Below are 16,045 nucleotides of genomic sequence, written 5' to 3' on the forward strand. Positions count from 1 at the left end.
GTGCAATCAGCCAGAAAACTACAATCGGTGCACCCCTAGTTCCCTAGTTGTTTTCCACACAGAAAATGAACCTGTCATAACTGTCGACAATATGGTTTGGGTTTTACCAGGCAGGACATTTAAACTGAACAAGTGGCTCACTTCAACCTGTTGAGCTGCACAACTCTGCTGCAAACTTTCTCCACCCAGAGCTTTGAATCAAATCCTACATTTTCCTGAATGTCAGTTTACTTTTCCCTCCATCTCAGAGTCCACCAGGATCCACATTACAAAACAACCCCGCTGCACTGTGATCAGTGTGACATTGCCTGATGGAAATGAAAGGGGCAATTTGCATTGGCTTTAAGTGAAATGCCCTCAGCATTTCCCTGCAGGGCAACAGAAAGACAAGGCTGTAGAGTCACACAAGGCGATAGAAAGAATCAATTCTAGAATAAATGGCTTCAGAGTGGAAAATGTTTGCAGAACACGGGCTTGTAAACTCACCCTGTGGGCACCGGATGTTCACAAAACACAGCAGCCGGGCATCTAGTTAAAAGCCTTCCTCCCCATCTGACGAGTGAGTGCAAGTTAACGGCAGAGAAAGCGCGCCTACAACTGTTCCGACTTCGCGGCTCCATTATGTTACAACTACAATAAGAACGTAGCAACAGCGAGGGGAAGAACACTTGTTAAAGGGTTCCTGCCTTTCAAATCCTACATGAAAATCCCAACGTGTGGGACGGGGTTCGGTTCCTGGCCGTGACACGCCGTCTGAGCTGTGATCCTTCTGTGCTTGAGGTCTCTTTCAATTCCCCTCTTGTCGAAATAAAAGAGGGATCGCACAAGCAAGACGGCTCGCTCTGGTTTAAAGGAAAGAGAAAAAAAGAGAGGGAGGGAAGAAGAAAAAAAAGGAGAGAAGAGCCTGACTGTAGTTCTTTTCTTTAGCCAGATAAATCATCAAAGCATGAGCTGCATTATTCAGCCCTGCAGAGTCTGCATGACAACACAGCCGACAAACAAGAGCTCTTTTCAAACCAGACGGCCACTACAGTAGGGCAGAGCTATTTCCAACCACTTGTGAATGGAGCTCCCTCCGACTAGTGAGACGTTGGGGACGAGCAAACTTAGTGAAAAATCAGCCGCCTGTCGTTTATCTCTGAGAACACACACACACGCGCACGCACACACACATACACGTGTTAACCCAAAATGCTACACGGTTTGCTTTTCTGTTTCATGTTGGCACAGTAGTCAATCAACACAATCTTCATGAACCTCCCATCCATCCATCCATCCATCCATCCATCCATCCGTCCGTCCGTCCGTCCGTGAGCTAATCAGGCGCCCTGTCCAAGCCTGGCTATGTGTATTTTTCCTGGCTAGCATCACCGTGGAGCCACAGAATAGTGGAACACCGGCCTTTCTACCACACACACACACAAGCAAGCAAACACACTTCTTGGTTACAATGTGGCGTCAGCACAACCACACTCAGCTGCCAGATCTAAATCTAATATCCTGGGTTCATCTCATGTTGCCCAGCTCTGGCCTCAGCACCTATGGAAATTACACATCACAGTAACTCTGTCCGTCTGTCTGTCTGTAGATTGTCAGTGGGTCTGTCTGTCTGTCTGTCAGTAAGTACATACGCCTGACTGGCTTAGGAGGTGTCTGTGCCTCTCTGTTTATATCTTTGTCGGTACTTGTCTGGCTGACTGGTTATGAATCCGCTCGCCTTGTCTGCTCTGTCTGCTATGTGGTCCTCTACTGTTTGTTTGTCTTTGTCTGTCAGTGGATCTGCCACACTGCCAACAAATACCCCCATCCCATGTCTGTCTGTCTGTCTGTCTGTCCCCTGCATTGCTAGCAGCCCTGTCTGCTCTCCTAAACGCCCCTGCCTCGGCCATAAAGAGGAACATCTGCAGTGGATCAAGCAGGCAGCCAGCAGCAGGGTAGAGCTGATAATGATAGTTTCTCTCTGAGCTACTCGGGAGAGCAGACAGACATAACATACCATTCCAGCGTTTCCTGTCTGCGCTGACAGGCAAACTATTTAACCCTCTGTGGTCATTCCTCCTCAGCATATGCGCTGAGGACAAGGAATACCTCTAGAAAACTATCATAAAACTATAGCAACTCGTTAAAGTAACCCCGAATGTTAAGTTACGGAACTATACTATTTCAACCATAAGCCAGCTTTTACATTTTTAGAGCCTTTATTTTTCAAAAGGGTCATTAATATACGCAGACAATATCACTTTCGTTGAAATACACGCATTGAAAACAGTAGGTTTGCATGAAGTTAGCTAAAAGTTTGCTCCATACAGCGTAGACAAACTGCAGCTCCTTAAAAAGGACTTATAGGTTTAATGAGAGGAATTTTCAACCCACCGCGTAGCTGTTAAAGATTAAGTCTAACATGTTGTCCTTCTGTGGCTACTCAAAACGCATTAAGCACTAAAGTCTCTCGGCAGCTTTTTAAGGTCAGGAGACCGTGAGAGGAGCAGCGAATGTTACTCACATATCTCCATTCCCTGTGGTTGGGAAGCGGTGCAGTTGCAGGAGCAGGTGACATTGGAGTTGCCAGGGCCGCCAGGGGCCGTTACGTTTTGCATGGGGCTGGGCAGACCGGGACACCGCGCCGGGGAGAGAGCCGCCGCCACCTCCGCCGCCGCCGTCGGGACACCCCGACGGAGAAACAACAGGAGGAAAAACTTCCAGGCAGCGGCAGCGCGCAGTCTGCCGCTACGAGTAAACTCCCCCGACAGCCTTCGCACTTAGTGTCACACGTCTCGTCTCACGCCATGTTTCTTCCAGGGCGGCTCGGACGGAGAATTGGAGCTAAAATTCGGGTTCGAGCCATCGCTTAACGCATTCTGGCAACGGCTCTTCTTTGCCTTCCTCCGCTGCTGAGGGCAGCTGTCCTTCCTCTGTTGGTGCGGAGCAGACACAGAGGGTTCTGGCCCCGCCCACAACAGACAGACTTTCACTGGGGCCAATCACATTTCTTCATGGGAGGGACTCAATGGCTCAGAAGCCGCTACCTTCAAGTACTCAAAAGAAGTCCGAATTTTGACATAGTTGAGAAAAGCATCCCTAAACAAAAAATAAAATAAAATCACTGCAGCATGACTCATTATGGCATAGCAAAACATTTTTTTACATTTATTTTTCATGTTTGCTTAGGTGATGAGAGACATATTTAAATAAGAACTATTTAAACAGAAATTGGTTGTTTAATGAAGTCTAAGCTTGTGTGACAACCTGGCATGCTCGAATACTATTATTGTCGCAGGAGTGACTGCCTTGCTCAATGCAACGTCCATGCAATTACAACCCAATATCAAAAGCACCCCAATGTGTGCTGCTGACATTCATCATTACACTACGCAGGAATGCATGAAGAGTACGTGAAAGCATCACCAGGGTAATGCTAGTTCTCCTGAGTATGTCTGGGTGAAGGGGCATGTTTGTGTGCCTTAGCATTTTTATTTTCAAAAGTGTAAGTATTTGTATTGGTGTGAGTGTGTGTCAGTGCTAGGGGTTGTGGGAAGGTTGACCTGACACAGAAAACCGGCAGACGGCCGGGTCACAACTGACAATGGCTGTGTGAGAGCAGAACAGGGGAGATGAGGAGGGGGAAGGAGAACTAGTTGGTCTGGTGTGTTATTTAGGGAGGGTGGGGAGAGCGTTTCAAGTTTCAATCCCTTGTTACGGCAGACTGCAGCCAATGGAGACGCTTCTTTTAGGGATCTAACCTTGAGGTGACCCCCTCTTGCCCCCACCAATGCTGGTCTTGCGGTTCAGTGGCACATGTGAAGCTGAGAGGGAAGAATCTTCACCAAAACACAGTTCCTACTAACGTAACCATAAAAGCACAACTCTGAACCAAAAACATTTAAACTCAATCATCAATCTGGAGTTTGCAGTATGAAAAAAAATAAAAATAAAAAATAGGTCAGTCATATCTGCAGAAAGGCTCTGGATCAAAGGCTACCCAAACTACAACCCAGAAAAAAAAATGAAGAGCTGTCAAAGAGTTCGACCAATGGAATAACATAATATTCTCACCAACATCAACCTTAAAATCAAACATGGCTGCCATGCATTTGAAATTATTTATTTCTGCACTAAAAATAAATCAGTTTATCTACTCGTCTGGTAGTTTATGTATTTTTACTCACCTATATTGACACCTTCCTATCGCGAACATGTTTTGGGTTTGAATGCAAAACTTGCTGAGATTAAATTTGGTTTTAGATTGCATTTCTCTCAGTAATTAGTAAATCACAGTTTTCATCTTCTTTTAAATGAAAAACAGTTAACAACACAATCCAAACATTGAAACATGGTGGTGGAACATCATCCTGAGGTCATGTTCTTCTTAGGGGGAGACTGAGAAAGATGACCAGTGCAAGTCATAAATAAATTCTTAAATGAGACCTGTTGGAGCCTCCCAGACATTTTAGACTGGGATGCTTCAGTAGAACAATGACCATAAGAATATAACAAAAGTCAACACTACAGTTTAAGGGGGAATCAATATATGTCCCAGAATGTCCCAGTTTCAAGACCAGGCCAGATTATTTCAATTAAGAATTGCTAAACATAAATCATGTCCATCTAACTAGAAGGAGAACATTATTTCATACACATTATGCTCAGATTTTAGGAAATGGGGAAAAGCCGCTCAGAGAAGGAGCAGTAACCAACGGCAAAAAAAAAGGAAATGGAACTTTGTGAAGGGGAAACGAGAAGAAAAAGTCAACACCTCCAACAGATGTTCAGCATTAAGTGCTCCAACACTTTGCCAAGTTCCATATCCAATCATGAAAAGAAATGCTCCTTGACTGTAGCTTCCAGTGAATTCCACATTCCTCAATGAGTGCAACACCTTTGGTAAAGGGAAGAAAGGCACAGGGAACAGTGGCACACTATTCAGACACCTGGCACCTGTCAGCATTTCAGTGAAGCAACAACCTGACATGCTGCCACTTTGTCCGCTGAAGAAGCAAATACCAAATCCACGCACTTTGCTTTTTTTTTTCTTTCCACATCTTTAGGCTGAGGTCACGCAAATCCTAGACAAGCTCTCATCCGCAGACACATTCAGACAGCCATCGATTCTCCCTCACACAACCCACCTCCATTCCCTCACAAACACTTGCATCGACACACACGCGGCCGCACAAACATGCACAGTCTGTCTGGAGCGTCAATTCAGTCCCCCAGGGAGCACGTAGGGTGACACCACTAACAGGCCAGACCAGACTAGACAGCCAGCAGACAGATAAATACTAGGCACAGCTGAATACCAAATGCACTCCAGTCTACCAGATCCCTTCCCATCCCCCCTGCCTACAGTCTGCACATGCACACACACACGCACACACACAGAGCCTCTCTGTGCGTCTCCTGGGAAGTGTCTGTCTCATCGTGTATTTGAGGAACGTTAACTTTAGGTTGATGGGTCTATCACGCTCGGCACGTGTGCCTGCGTCTATTTTAGGAGCAGTGAGTGGGGTTTCCTTTCTACTGATGCCTACTCAGAAGTTCACTTCGAGCCTTAACGCTCTTGTTTTAGATTCATTCAGATCAAAGCTGCTCATGCAATGCAACCTGCAAATTTTTTATTTATTTATTTTTTTACAGAGTTACAAACAGGCAGCGAGGAAAAAACAGCATCATCATGAGATGTAAATGCTGGTGCAGCTATTGATAGTATGGAAATCGAGACTCTATTTGAAGTCACTGGAGGCCTGTCATGTATAAATGTGTGCATTCAGTTGTATACTACAACTGAATGCTGGAAGGTTTATTTCTGATGTTAGAAAAGAGACAGTGAATGCAGAAAAAATGATTTGAGCTCCATGTAGGGAAAATAAAAAAAGCAACACAACTATAAAATTCAATTCTTCCCCCTTTTCCAGTGCAGTTTCCCCATGTAAACCTGCAACTGTTAAGCTAGACACCACTTCATAGCGCCATCTTGTGGCTGATATTTAAAAAGGTCTGTTAAATGCACCATCCTGACCATGGAGTGAACAAAACTGTTTCACTGACTGCTTTAGTTCACCTCCCATTTAGGCCATGTTGCTCCCTTTCCTTTCTGAACTGGGAGCAACATGGCCCAGTTCAGCATAATATCTTGTTCATGGAGATATGAAAATATTTTTAAAATGAAGGCTAAATATCAAATACTGTTCTAGACTTCCAGGATGGTGTGGTTAGGGAATTCACAGGGTCTCAGTAGTGTGAAAAAGTATTTGTAAATTTATAGATTTCTTCCATGTTTACTTTTATACCTCACTAAATGTTTTAGATGCAATGTTTTTATTCTTGTAGACTTGATCAACCTGTTGTAACTGATGGATCCTTAAGTGTTTAAGGAGAACGTCCAACCTTCTACTCGGGCGCATTTGGGTTACGCAGAAGAATGATAATTGAAGCAAACCTCTAAATGTCTCACTAAAACAAAGGGAATTTTGGATTGTGAGGGAGCATCATGACCTATGACTGCGGTGAAAGACAAACTATTTGAGGTGCAACAGGAAAGTTGTTGGTCAAGGAGAAATGATGGGAGGTCTGGCTGGGGGCAGGAGGATGCAGAGGTTGTATCTGAACTTAGCTTATTCAAGACTGAGTTCAAGTACCTGACCACACATCTTTTACTGTTCTGCTGGAGCCAGCTCTCCAGCTACTTTCTGTATGCCTCCTTGTTACCTCTAAAATTTGCTTTAAGCTGCTTTTGCATACAAAAATTCCCTCTGGGTTTGTCATTGGGAGAGCATCTCACTGTTCTGGTGAGGATGGTGCTCTTCAAAGAGGTGCTTAGATTCAGTCATGTTACAAAGAACTTTAAAAAGGCCATGCTTATCACTGTTCCTATTGTACCTTTTTGCCACACTTTTTCTTTATACTGAACTTTGCATTCATACACTTGGATTCAGCTCTCTCTTCAACTCCATCACTGCATATGTAATGTCACTATAACACAACATGTATGCATCTAATTACATGTTCTGTAATATTCAAATTTTAAGAAAAAAAAAGGCTTGGAATATATGATTCTGCATTTAATGAATCTATGTAATGTATGAGTTTCACTTTCTGAGTTGGATGTAGGCCCCAAAAATGCTTGGAGCCTACTACAACCTTGAGCTGATTCTGTGGATGGAAGTAACTCCATGCAAAATAAGCATTTCGATGGATGCTGAATTTACAAATCCCAATAAAATTGGCAAGAAAGACCTGCAAGACATAGGCAAAGTGGCAATAAGCAGCAGCTAGTGACTAATTACAGACAAGGTTAAAATGTTATGCATCAGTAAATGTACAATGCTGGTTTGTAATCTTCAACAGAGCTAACAGAATACCTTTGAATCACAAAAGAACTCACTGGACCTCTCGTGGACACAACCGCCATCATGTGATGCGCACTACAGAGGCAGTTAGGCTTGAGGACGATCCATTTAGCCAGGAACGTAACATTTTCAGCAGACCTATAGCTCTAACTTCCTTGTGACCTCTGTGTGTACTAAGTATGTCATTACAAATGTCAGAACAAAAAGAGGGAGATGACTCAGTCTTCATACTAGATCAAGAACAGGACTCATGAATTCACCGTGAGGCATTTCAGCCGCTGACAAGCTGGCAATAACAGACAATAAAAGGATGCGTTTGTTTTAAGTGTCCAGTGGAAACTGCCATCTTGAGCAAAGTACCGGTGAACAGAAAGGCCTCTCCAGACAGTCACAAAGCAGAGCGGAGAGCTGCGCTCGATGAAAAACAACTGGCACGCCACATCACATTTGCTGCTTCTTGCCCTTGTCTGGCTGCAGCTCCGTGTCATATCCTGTCCGCACAGGTGCACCAGCTGTCTGGCTTCCCAACTCTGTTATTGCAGCACACAAACACACACCTCTCTTCCACCCGTCATTTAAAAAAAAAAAAAAAAAGCACCCCTTCTCACCTCCCTTGCTGCCGCAGGCACTACTGCAATGACACTACAGGATTTACCTAAAGGTTGTTTTGTATCTGTGTGCGCCAGAGACGGTCGGGCTTGAAGAAAGACCGAGGAGTGAAAAATGCAAGAGTGCATGGAAGAATGACTGAATTCGAGACGTAGCCAGACAGACACAGGTTGAGGAGACCGACTTAGTAAATGAATAAATCAAGAGCAGAGCAGAAAAAGTAACAGAGATGATGAGGGAGACGGGGGAATACAAGAAGCAAGGAAAGAAGGAGGTAGAACAGCAAGAGAGGACAACAGGAGATGGAAAGAAGGAAGGAAGGAAAGGAAATAACCATGAGGAAGAGAGAACGCAGGGCACAGCTGATTAAAACAAAGAGAAAAGAACCTAGAGACAGCGACAGTGAGGAAGAGTAGATAATCAGCAGGTATTGAGCTCTCTTCACCCCTGCGGTAGGGCCCTGCAGAGCATTGTAATGGGCTGTCTGCCCAGCTGGGGCGATGAGCTCATGTCTGGCTTTTAATGCCAATCTCCTAAACTGGCACACGGCGAGGCTTGGTGAGAGCCGATGCAACACTGCACCTCCGCTGCCCGCCCAGCCACCGCAAGGAAAGGGTCAAAGGGACACTGAGGAGAACGACAAGCGAGGGGGGAGTGAAGGTAAGAGCCATGGAGGACGAAGGTGTGCTCCCGAAAGCCACTTACGTCACCATGCCGATAAGAGCCTCAACCAGACGACAATAATCACACAGCCGCTGAGACGGCGGCTGCAAATGTGTGTGTGTGTGTGTGTAAAAGTGAAGGCTTTAGAGAGAGACAGAGAGAGAGAAAGAGAGAGAGAGAGAGAGAAAGAGAGAGAGAGAGAGAGAGAAAAGGGAGAGCTAATGTGCGTGTGTTTTTATGCAGCCATAAACAGCCATGATTATAGAGTGCGGATGGGACAGGTTATAGCTTCCTGCTGTTAGGAGGACATACATTGCTGAACACATACCGGTAATAAAAGGAAAAGCAGGAATGATTCAAGAGTGCGCACACACACCTGTGTGTGTTTGTGTGGTTCTTTGATGTCTTTTAAATGCCCAAATTTGAACTACTACACAATTGGGCAGAGAGCTGACTTACTTGCAAAGTAGAGGCTCTGTTGAACATCAGTGTTGGTGAGGTTTGTCAGAAACATTACCACCCCAATGCAAGTGTTTGCTTTTACTCCATGTGACAGTTATTCTCACTGCAGGCATTCGGAGCAGCCATTATCCATGTTTCTCTTGTCCCCAGGTTGGCTGCTCAGGCAGGGGATTCAGAAGAGGAGCACCTTCAATCCAGTAAGCATCTGAAGCTCAAAGCATCTACTTCAGTTCTGTTTAAAAAGCAGTGTGAGAAGCTCAATACAGAATTAATCTAATGCTAATTTAATCTAATGAGATAGGATGTATTTATTCTACTACAGCCATACATGGGAGTTGGGTGGTTAATAACTACACCAAGGCTGTTTCCCCACCTGATTGTTCGAGCCATCGCTTAACGCAACCACCTGTTTTCCCAAAATTGCAGCATTTGTTATATTTTCACTTTCACACTGCATTGTGTCAAACAAATCAAATCCTTTGAAAAACCAGTTTCCCCTCCTTGCCTGTGGTGGCGCTGCACCAAGAAGCACTGCAGGAAATGACAGGAATACCTTTGAAGAAGACACTGAGCGCAACTTCCTTCTTCTTGAACAAAAGTGGAGTGGCATCAGATTTTAACAGTTGTATGATTTCTCTTTGGTCTTTGTTAAAACACTATGAACCATTTCTCCCACTAGTTCTAGACAATGCATTTGTTTTGGTTATATTTACCCAGAATGCCCTGCACTACAGTTCGCTTCCTGGTTATGTAGGAATATCCAGTCCACTTGGTATTCATTCATATTTGCTCTCACACCAGACCAGAGCTCACTTCATCCGAACCCAGACCTAAGTGTTTAGGCAAACCAGAGTTAGTTTTTTTCTGTCCTCATCAAAGTTCGATTGCGCATTCACACCTTCCCAAATGAAACAGACTTTCTAGGCAAACGGACTAAGGTTGAATAAAGCAGACTCAACAAGGCTGGTATGAATGCATCCTAAATCTCTTGACTACTATAAACATTTTGGCCTCCATGTTTTGGGTTTCAACTGCATGGGCTGGCATTTTGAGACAAAATAAACAATACATAAGTGCCGCAACTCTTTGATTACCCATCTGCATCCTTAAATTTAGGTGCTCCAGTCTCTTCAATGGCCACAGATATATTAAACTCAACACCTATGAATGCAGACTAAAAACAAACATTTATGAAAGAAAGAAGGTTGAGGTATTCCATTGCAGTGAAGTGATGGGATGCATCCTGTCCAAGAAGTCAGGTTGTGAAATTTCCTCACTATGAAATATTCCACAGTCAACTGCTTATGGTGTCATAATAAAGTGGGAATAACAGCAACTCCATGAAGTGGTAGGCCACATAAAATCACAGAGCAATTTGCATGGACGTGGTGCAGAGAGCACTGAGGTCTCCAACTTTCTGCAGTCAATAACTATATTCATTCAAACTTTACATGGTCTTCAGTTTAACTCAAGAACAAGAGTGGTTCATTAAAAAGGATTTTCATAGCCAAGCAGCTGTATCCTAATCTTTCATCATCAAGTAAAATGCAAAGCACATGGTGAATTGATGTAAAATATGCTACCAGTGATTTCTAGAGCAGTGGATACATGTTCTTTGGAGTAGCAAATAATGTTTCTGTCAGGCAATCAAATGGACCAGTTTGGATTGGGCAGTTACCAGTAGAATGGTACTAGACAGACTGCATTGTGTCAAGTATTAGCGTTGGCTTAGACGAGATTATGACGGTTTATCAGGAGTTACAACCAGTCCCTTTGTTCAAAATGAAAGGAACTCTTAATGCTTTCAGTACACTGAAATATCTTGGAATATTTAATGCATGACTAGTTTGTAGGTAAAGTCTGAGGATGCCATCCTTCCTATTCCAATATGAGTGTGTACCATTGCATAATAACACGAGGTTCATGAAATTGAGTGAAGTTGGTGTGGAAAGGTTTCTTTTACATATGTATTAGTTTGTCTAAAATCAATGATACATGAAGCGCCTACCACTCCATACTGAACAAATTAAACAATGTCTCTGGGCGTCACCATGCTGAAATCCCAGCTTCTTTATCTTTGTTAATGGGAATGTTGTTACCTCATGAGTGACTTCCGAGGTAACTGGAAAGTAGTGTAACACTCCATGCTTGTTCTTAAAGCAGCAGTGTCCCCTGCTGTTGTGACTGATGACTCAGTCAATGTAAGTTTTCATTTAGTGAATGTGACAGGCTGATGACCCTGGAGTGAACGCTTGTTCTGGACTTCCCTGTAATGAAGTCCAGTTTGTCACTGGCTCCACTATTGTGGCAAGAAGGGCTGATGCTTGCAAGAAACTCCTCCTCTGAGCTGCAGTTTCCAAGGTTTGGAGCTTCAGACTCACAGAGCACCAATCCCCCGCAGCTCCTCCACTCAGCTCCTTCAGACTGTCCAGCAGCAATTAGCAAACACCTGATGGACCTGCACATTTGCTGAGCTTATTATACGAGCTACTTCTCAGTGCAACACTGGTAAAAAGGGTTAATAGAGGAGCCATGTTGTGATGACTTCCTGAAGGTGCAATTTACTGAAAGAGGAGAAGTTTTAAAAGGGGCAAAGGCCCAATTTCAAGGTATTAGATTACAAAGTCAAATTTATTTTAAGTTATATTTGATACATAAAGCATTTTTATAACAACTGAAGTTAACAGAGTTATCAGATTGTGCTATAAAATGGCACTATGTACCTGGAAAATATATAATACTGTCCCCTAAAGTCAGTGATGCAACCAGGAATCCATCTTGAAATATTATTTTTTTGTAGAGAATATGTGCCTTGGCACATGAAGGCAACCAGCTTCTCTAAAAAAAAGAGGAATTAAACTGCCAGGCATGTGAGTAATTTAGTGCTTAGCTACATGTTTTTTTTTCCAACAACCAGGTTAACTCACTTATACTGAACTTTTTAATCACAAATCCAAAACTGAACTTTGTTGTCTGTCCTCATGTTTATCATCAGTCATGTACTTATTAGCAGTGTCTGCCAACCTTCTTTACTCTAAACACACAGCGCACAGCTATTACTTTTGCAGTGTCGCACTTTCCTAATTAAAAACAGGATAATTATCCACTCCTGGACTCACATATTTTGAAAGCAGTACGTTGTACTTTGTTTTTCAGCACCCAATATCCTTCAGTGGCAGTTTAAAAAAACACAATAATTAACTGTTCAGCAGCTGCATTTTATGCAAGTGAGTTATTCAAAATGATACTATATCCAAAAGTGAATTATAGTTTTTTTCTGAGGCAATAATTTAACATTGATTATAAATATGAATTTGTTTTAAATAAATGTAATCCCTTTTATCCACTCTATTGACGGATTAGGTTTATCTTCTGTGACCAAACGTTTTACATTTGGAGAAAAAAGGTGGATGCTTACAAATCTGAGAACCCCATCCCAACTGTGTAGAACAAGATTGGCTGCATCATGGAACAACGAGTACAACTTCACATAATAGATGGCATCATGAGGAAAGAACATTATGTGGATGTAGTAAAGTAACATCAGTCAGGAGGTTAAGCTTGGGAGGTCTTAAATAATCCATGAACATAAAACTAACTTAGTTATTATTAGTAGTTTTGGAGTAGTCAACAAGCCTCAGATGTTAAAATTTCAGCAAAAAGTTGAGGAAAATGTTGGGTAGGATATGCTATCCACATGGGCAGCTCTAGGCAGGGGCCAACAGGATAATCCAGTTGTTGATCATGTGACTCATGATGAGAAAAAAGTGTTTCCATTGCAGTTTTGTGAAATAAACCAATTTTGATGCCATTCTTACCGATGAGGTATTCACTGGCATAGTAACTAATGGATCTCCTTGATCAATTTCATTTTTTACATCTGAGAATGCTGCAAGCTACAGTAAACTACTGTAGGGTTTGCACTGAAAACACAATACAAACATTTGTATTGCCTTTCTAATACAAATCTGAGCAAATCTTTGTCAATATTCCGCTGACATCAAAATAAACCAATGTCACAATTGCGGTGTTTTCATGAAGTAACAAATGCAATCAAAATCACAGGTGAATAAGTTTGTTCACAGAATAAGTTATTAAAAAACATGCAGCGCCACAATCCTCCAACTCCCTGTCATTTTCTTCAACACAGTCTGTGCCAGTGGTGACATCCAGTTGTTGATCATGTGACTCGTGTGATGACGAAAAAGTGTTTCAATTGCAGTTTTGCTAAATAAACCAATTCTGATGCGGCCAAATAAAACCTATCTCTTCCAGGTGGCAAAACTTTTCATCAAAAATGTGAATTTTCATAACAATTGTGTTTCAATTGAGTGAATTTATTTTTGAAAATGTCATATTGCTCAATTATATGGTCAATGGATACGGATAAATAGCTTCTGAGGGCAGCAGGTGTGGAACAGACAGAAACTCATGTGAATGTTTAACTAAACCTGCAACACTGAGGAACACAATAAAATCATTACATTAGGTGAGAGATGCTGGACTCAGAGCAACAGCTAACAGATGGATAGTAGTGGGAACATGTTGCAGCGCCCCAGACCTGCTACCACCCCAGCAGAACTTCGTGACATGTAGGTTAGCACAGCCCATGTGCTAACACTGCCTACACTAACACAGCTGCTTCCAATGGACTCCTGCCTGAACTGGTTTGGTTTATTCATAACTGGTATCGAGCCACATGGCTTTATTAGCTCCCGCTTTGGCCATATAGCTCATAAACATCAACCTGTGCCTGCTTGCACCAGCACAGTCTGCATTGCTGCCATCCTCCGGCTCTACAGCAGGACAAAGAAGGAAACAGCTTGTACCAGCGAACGTCCCTGCTTCACAGCTTGGTTTGCTAGAGTAGGTGCCACTCCCCACCCACCCGTCTCCACCCCCCAACCCCTCTCTCCGGCTTTCTGTTGCGGTGGTGGCAAGCAGGACTATGGGGAGTCAACAGATCATCCCACAACAGCTTGTAACCGCAGCGTTGACTGCTGAGGTGCTAAAACCGAAAGCAAGGCTTGGCGACAACATTAACGCTGCATCAAGTCAGCAGTGGCAGATAAATCGTCTGACAGGGTGGAATTAGCAACGAAAATGATGCTTATTTCATCCATGACTCCATATGTGAGGTATGCTGACAGATGCCACCATGCTTAGCCATAACCTGATCAGACTGTAACATCTTATTCGAAGCAGGAAAAAAACCTCTTAGATGTAAATATTCAATATGGAGGTTTATTCATAAATTCTAGACTTAGGAGACAAAGATAAAGAATTATTGTGGTGGTTTGAGCACCAGCTGGAGTTAGGAAGGTAACTCCTGAACAATGGACTTGGATGGTGAAAAAACTATATACATCTTTGTTACTAGCAATTTACTGCAAGTGTTGAGCTCTTTGAAGAGTGACCATAAGGTTCACACTTCAATAAGCTGCCCAACAACACATAATGTATTTTACAGAAAATGCAAAGACAGTCCAGACCACTGTAGGTGATATCAAAATCACCTACAGATAGTCAAATTTCGATAATGTCAAATTTCGATAATTTGACATTATCGAAATGTCAAATTGATTGCGCAATTTGACATTTCGATAATAATTTTGCTTAATGGAAACACGCCCATTTTGCAAAAGCTCTTTTGTAGATTAAAAGTTTTGGAGTAAGGATGTGATGTTTATTTGTATCGAAATTGGTTTATTTTGCAAAATTGACATCAGACGTTGACAACAGCACAAACTCTCAACACACACACACACAGAGATCAAACCAAATTAAAACACTCGTAATATCATGTGTAAGAAATTGGAATGAACCCGGAAAGTTTTGAACGCGCTTTAGAAAAATGAACTAATGACAATGGCAATTTCTTCACTTCTATTATATGGAGGAACTGAGGAAGTGAGGTCTCGTTTTGATCCATTCTTTCACAAAAACGGTCTTCTATTCTGGAACGTTCCTTGTATGAACTCTGACATTCCTTTCCTTCCACAGACTTTCAGATGAATACAAGTAATTTGATTTAAAGAGCCACCCAACAGTTTGACTTTCGTTTTCTGAAAGAGTTGCCTCAGCTGCGTGTTTGGGACGAATGTCTTGCTTAGAAATTCACTCTCATTTCAGAATCTTTCATGTCTTATAGATCTGTACATTTATTTATCCATCCTTCTCTTAGATAAATGAAATCTGCCAGCACCATATACTTTAATTCCACACAATGACGTACACACATTAAAAATGATTTTGAACTGATGTACAAAATCATTTGTGTAAAACCCATAGTTTCTCCAATCATAGTGTGCACAATGTCATCCAAAATGTCAGTTTTGGCCAAAATGTAACAAATTTTATTTTCTCAGATTTAAGTGATTTCTTCTACAGGAAACAGGCTTTAACATGTTTTTCTTCACCAGTGGAGTAATGCGCAGTGAGTGTGTCACACAGGTGTAGTGCATTGCTTTTTGTTTTCTGTATTCTGTACTTGACATATAGGCTGTTCCCCATCATACAGGGTGTAGAGATGCATAAAGTTGTCATCAATTGGTAACATGACAAGACCTACCAGATATTTATAATCCTGTGTCTTGTGATCTTCATAAGACACAGAACGTACTGCAGGCGTCTGTTAAACTCCTGCTTCACTCCTGTTGCCACCACATATTTCCTTTGCAGCCATTGTAGACGTGCTGATTTTAAATTACAAAACTAAAATACCAACAAGTATACCTCATCCAACTCCTCTAGGGGTTTTACTTGTGTTTTCAGCAAGTGTAAAGTGCTTCTTTGCCATAGCAACAGTCTAAACCTAACATAAATTGCTAGCTGGAGAGCTAATCCAAAGACTGACGCATTAGCTTGTCGGGGTAAAGCCGACATCGACCCTCTAGTCAGACTTGGTATTCATGTGTGCTGGCTGACTCAGATCCAGGTAGATGAGGGGTTTGACCATTCACACC

At 42.5% G+C, this 16,045-nt stretch overlaps 1 protein-coding gene across 2 annotated transcripts in view; it reads right to left on the reverse strand.

Moving 5' to 3' along the window:
* The window catches only part of ldlrad4b (low density lipoprotein receptor class A domain containing 4b), a 247,347-nt gene that overhangs the window by 47,347 nt on the left and 183,955 nt on the right, over nucleotides 1-16,045 (reverse strand). Inside the window, exon 1 of one of the 2 annotated variants that reach the window (XM_008411110.3) lies at nucleotides 2,504-3,117. The exons of the other annotated variant lie outside the window; for it this stretch is intronic. Within the exon in view, the coding sequence (XP_008409332.1) occupies nucleotides 2,504-2,597 (94 nt within the window). The 5' untranslated portion in view covers nucleotides 2,598-3,117. Of the gene's footprint in view, nucleotides 1-2,503; nucleotides 3,118-16,045 lie in introns of those variants that run through there. 2 annotated transcript variants of the gene reach the window in all.

The sequence above is a fragment of the Poecilia reticulata genome, chromosome 16, assembly GCF_904066995.2.
Source record: "Poecilia reticulata chromosome 16, P_reticulata-male-v2, whole genome shotgun sequence".
Taxonomy (NCBI): domain Eukaryota; kingdom Metazoa; phylum Chordata; class Actinopteri; order Cyprinodontiformes; family Poeciliidae; genus Poecilia; species Poecilia reticulata.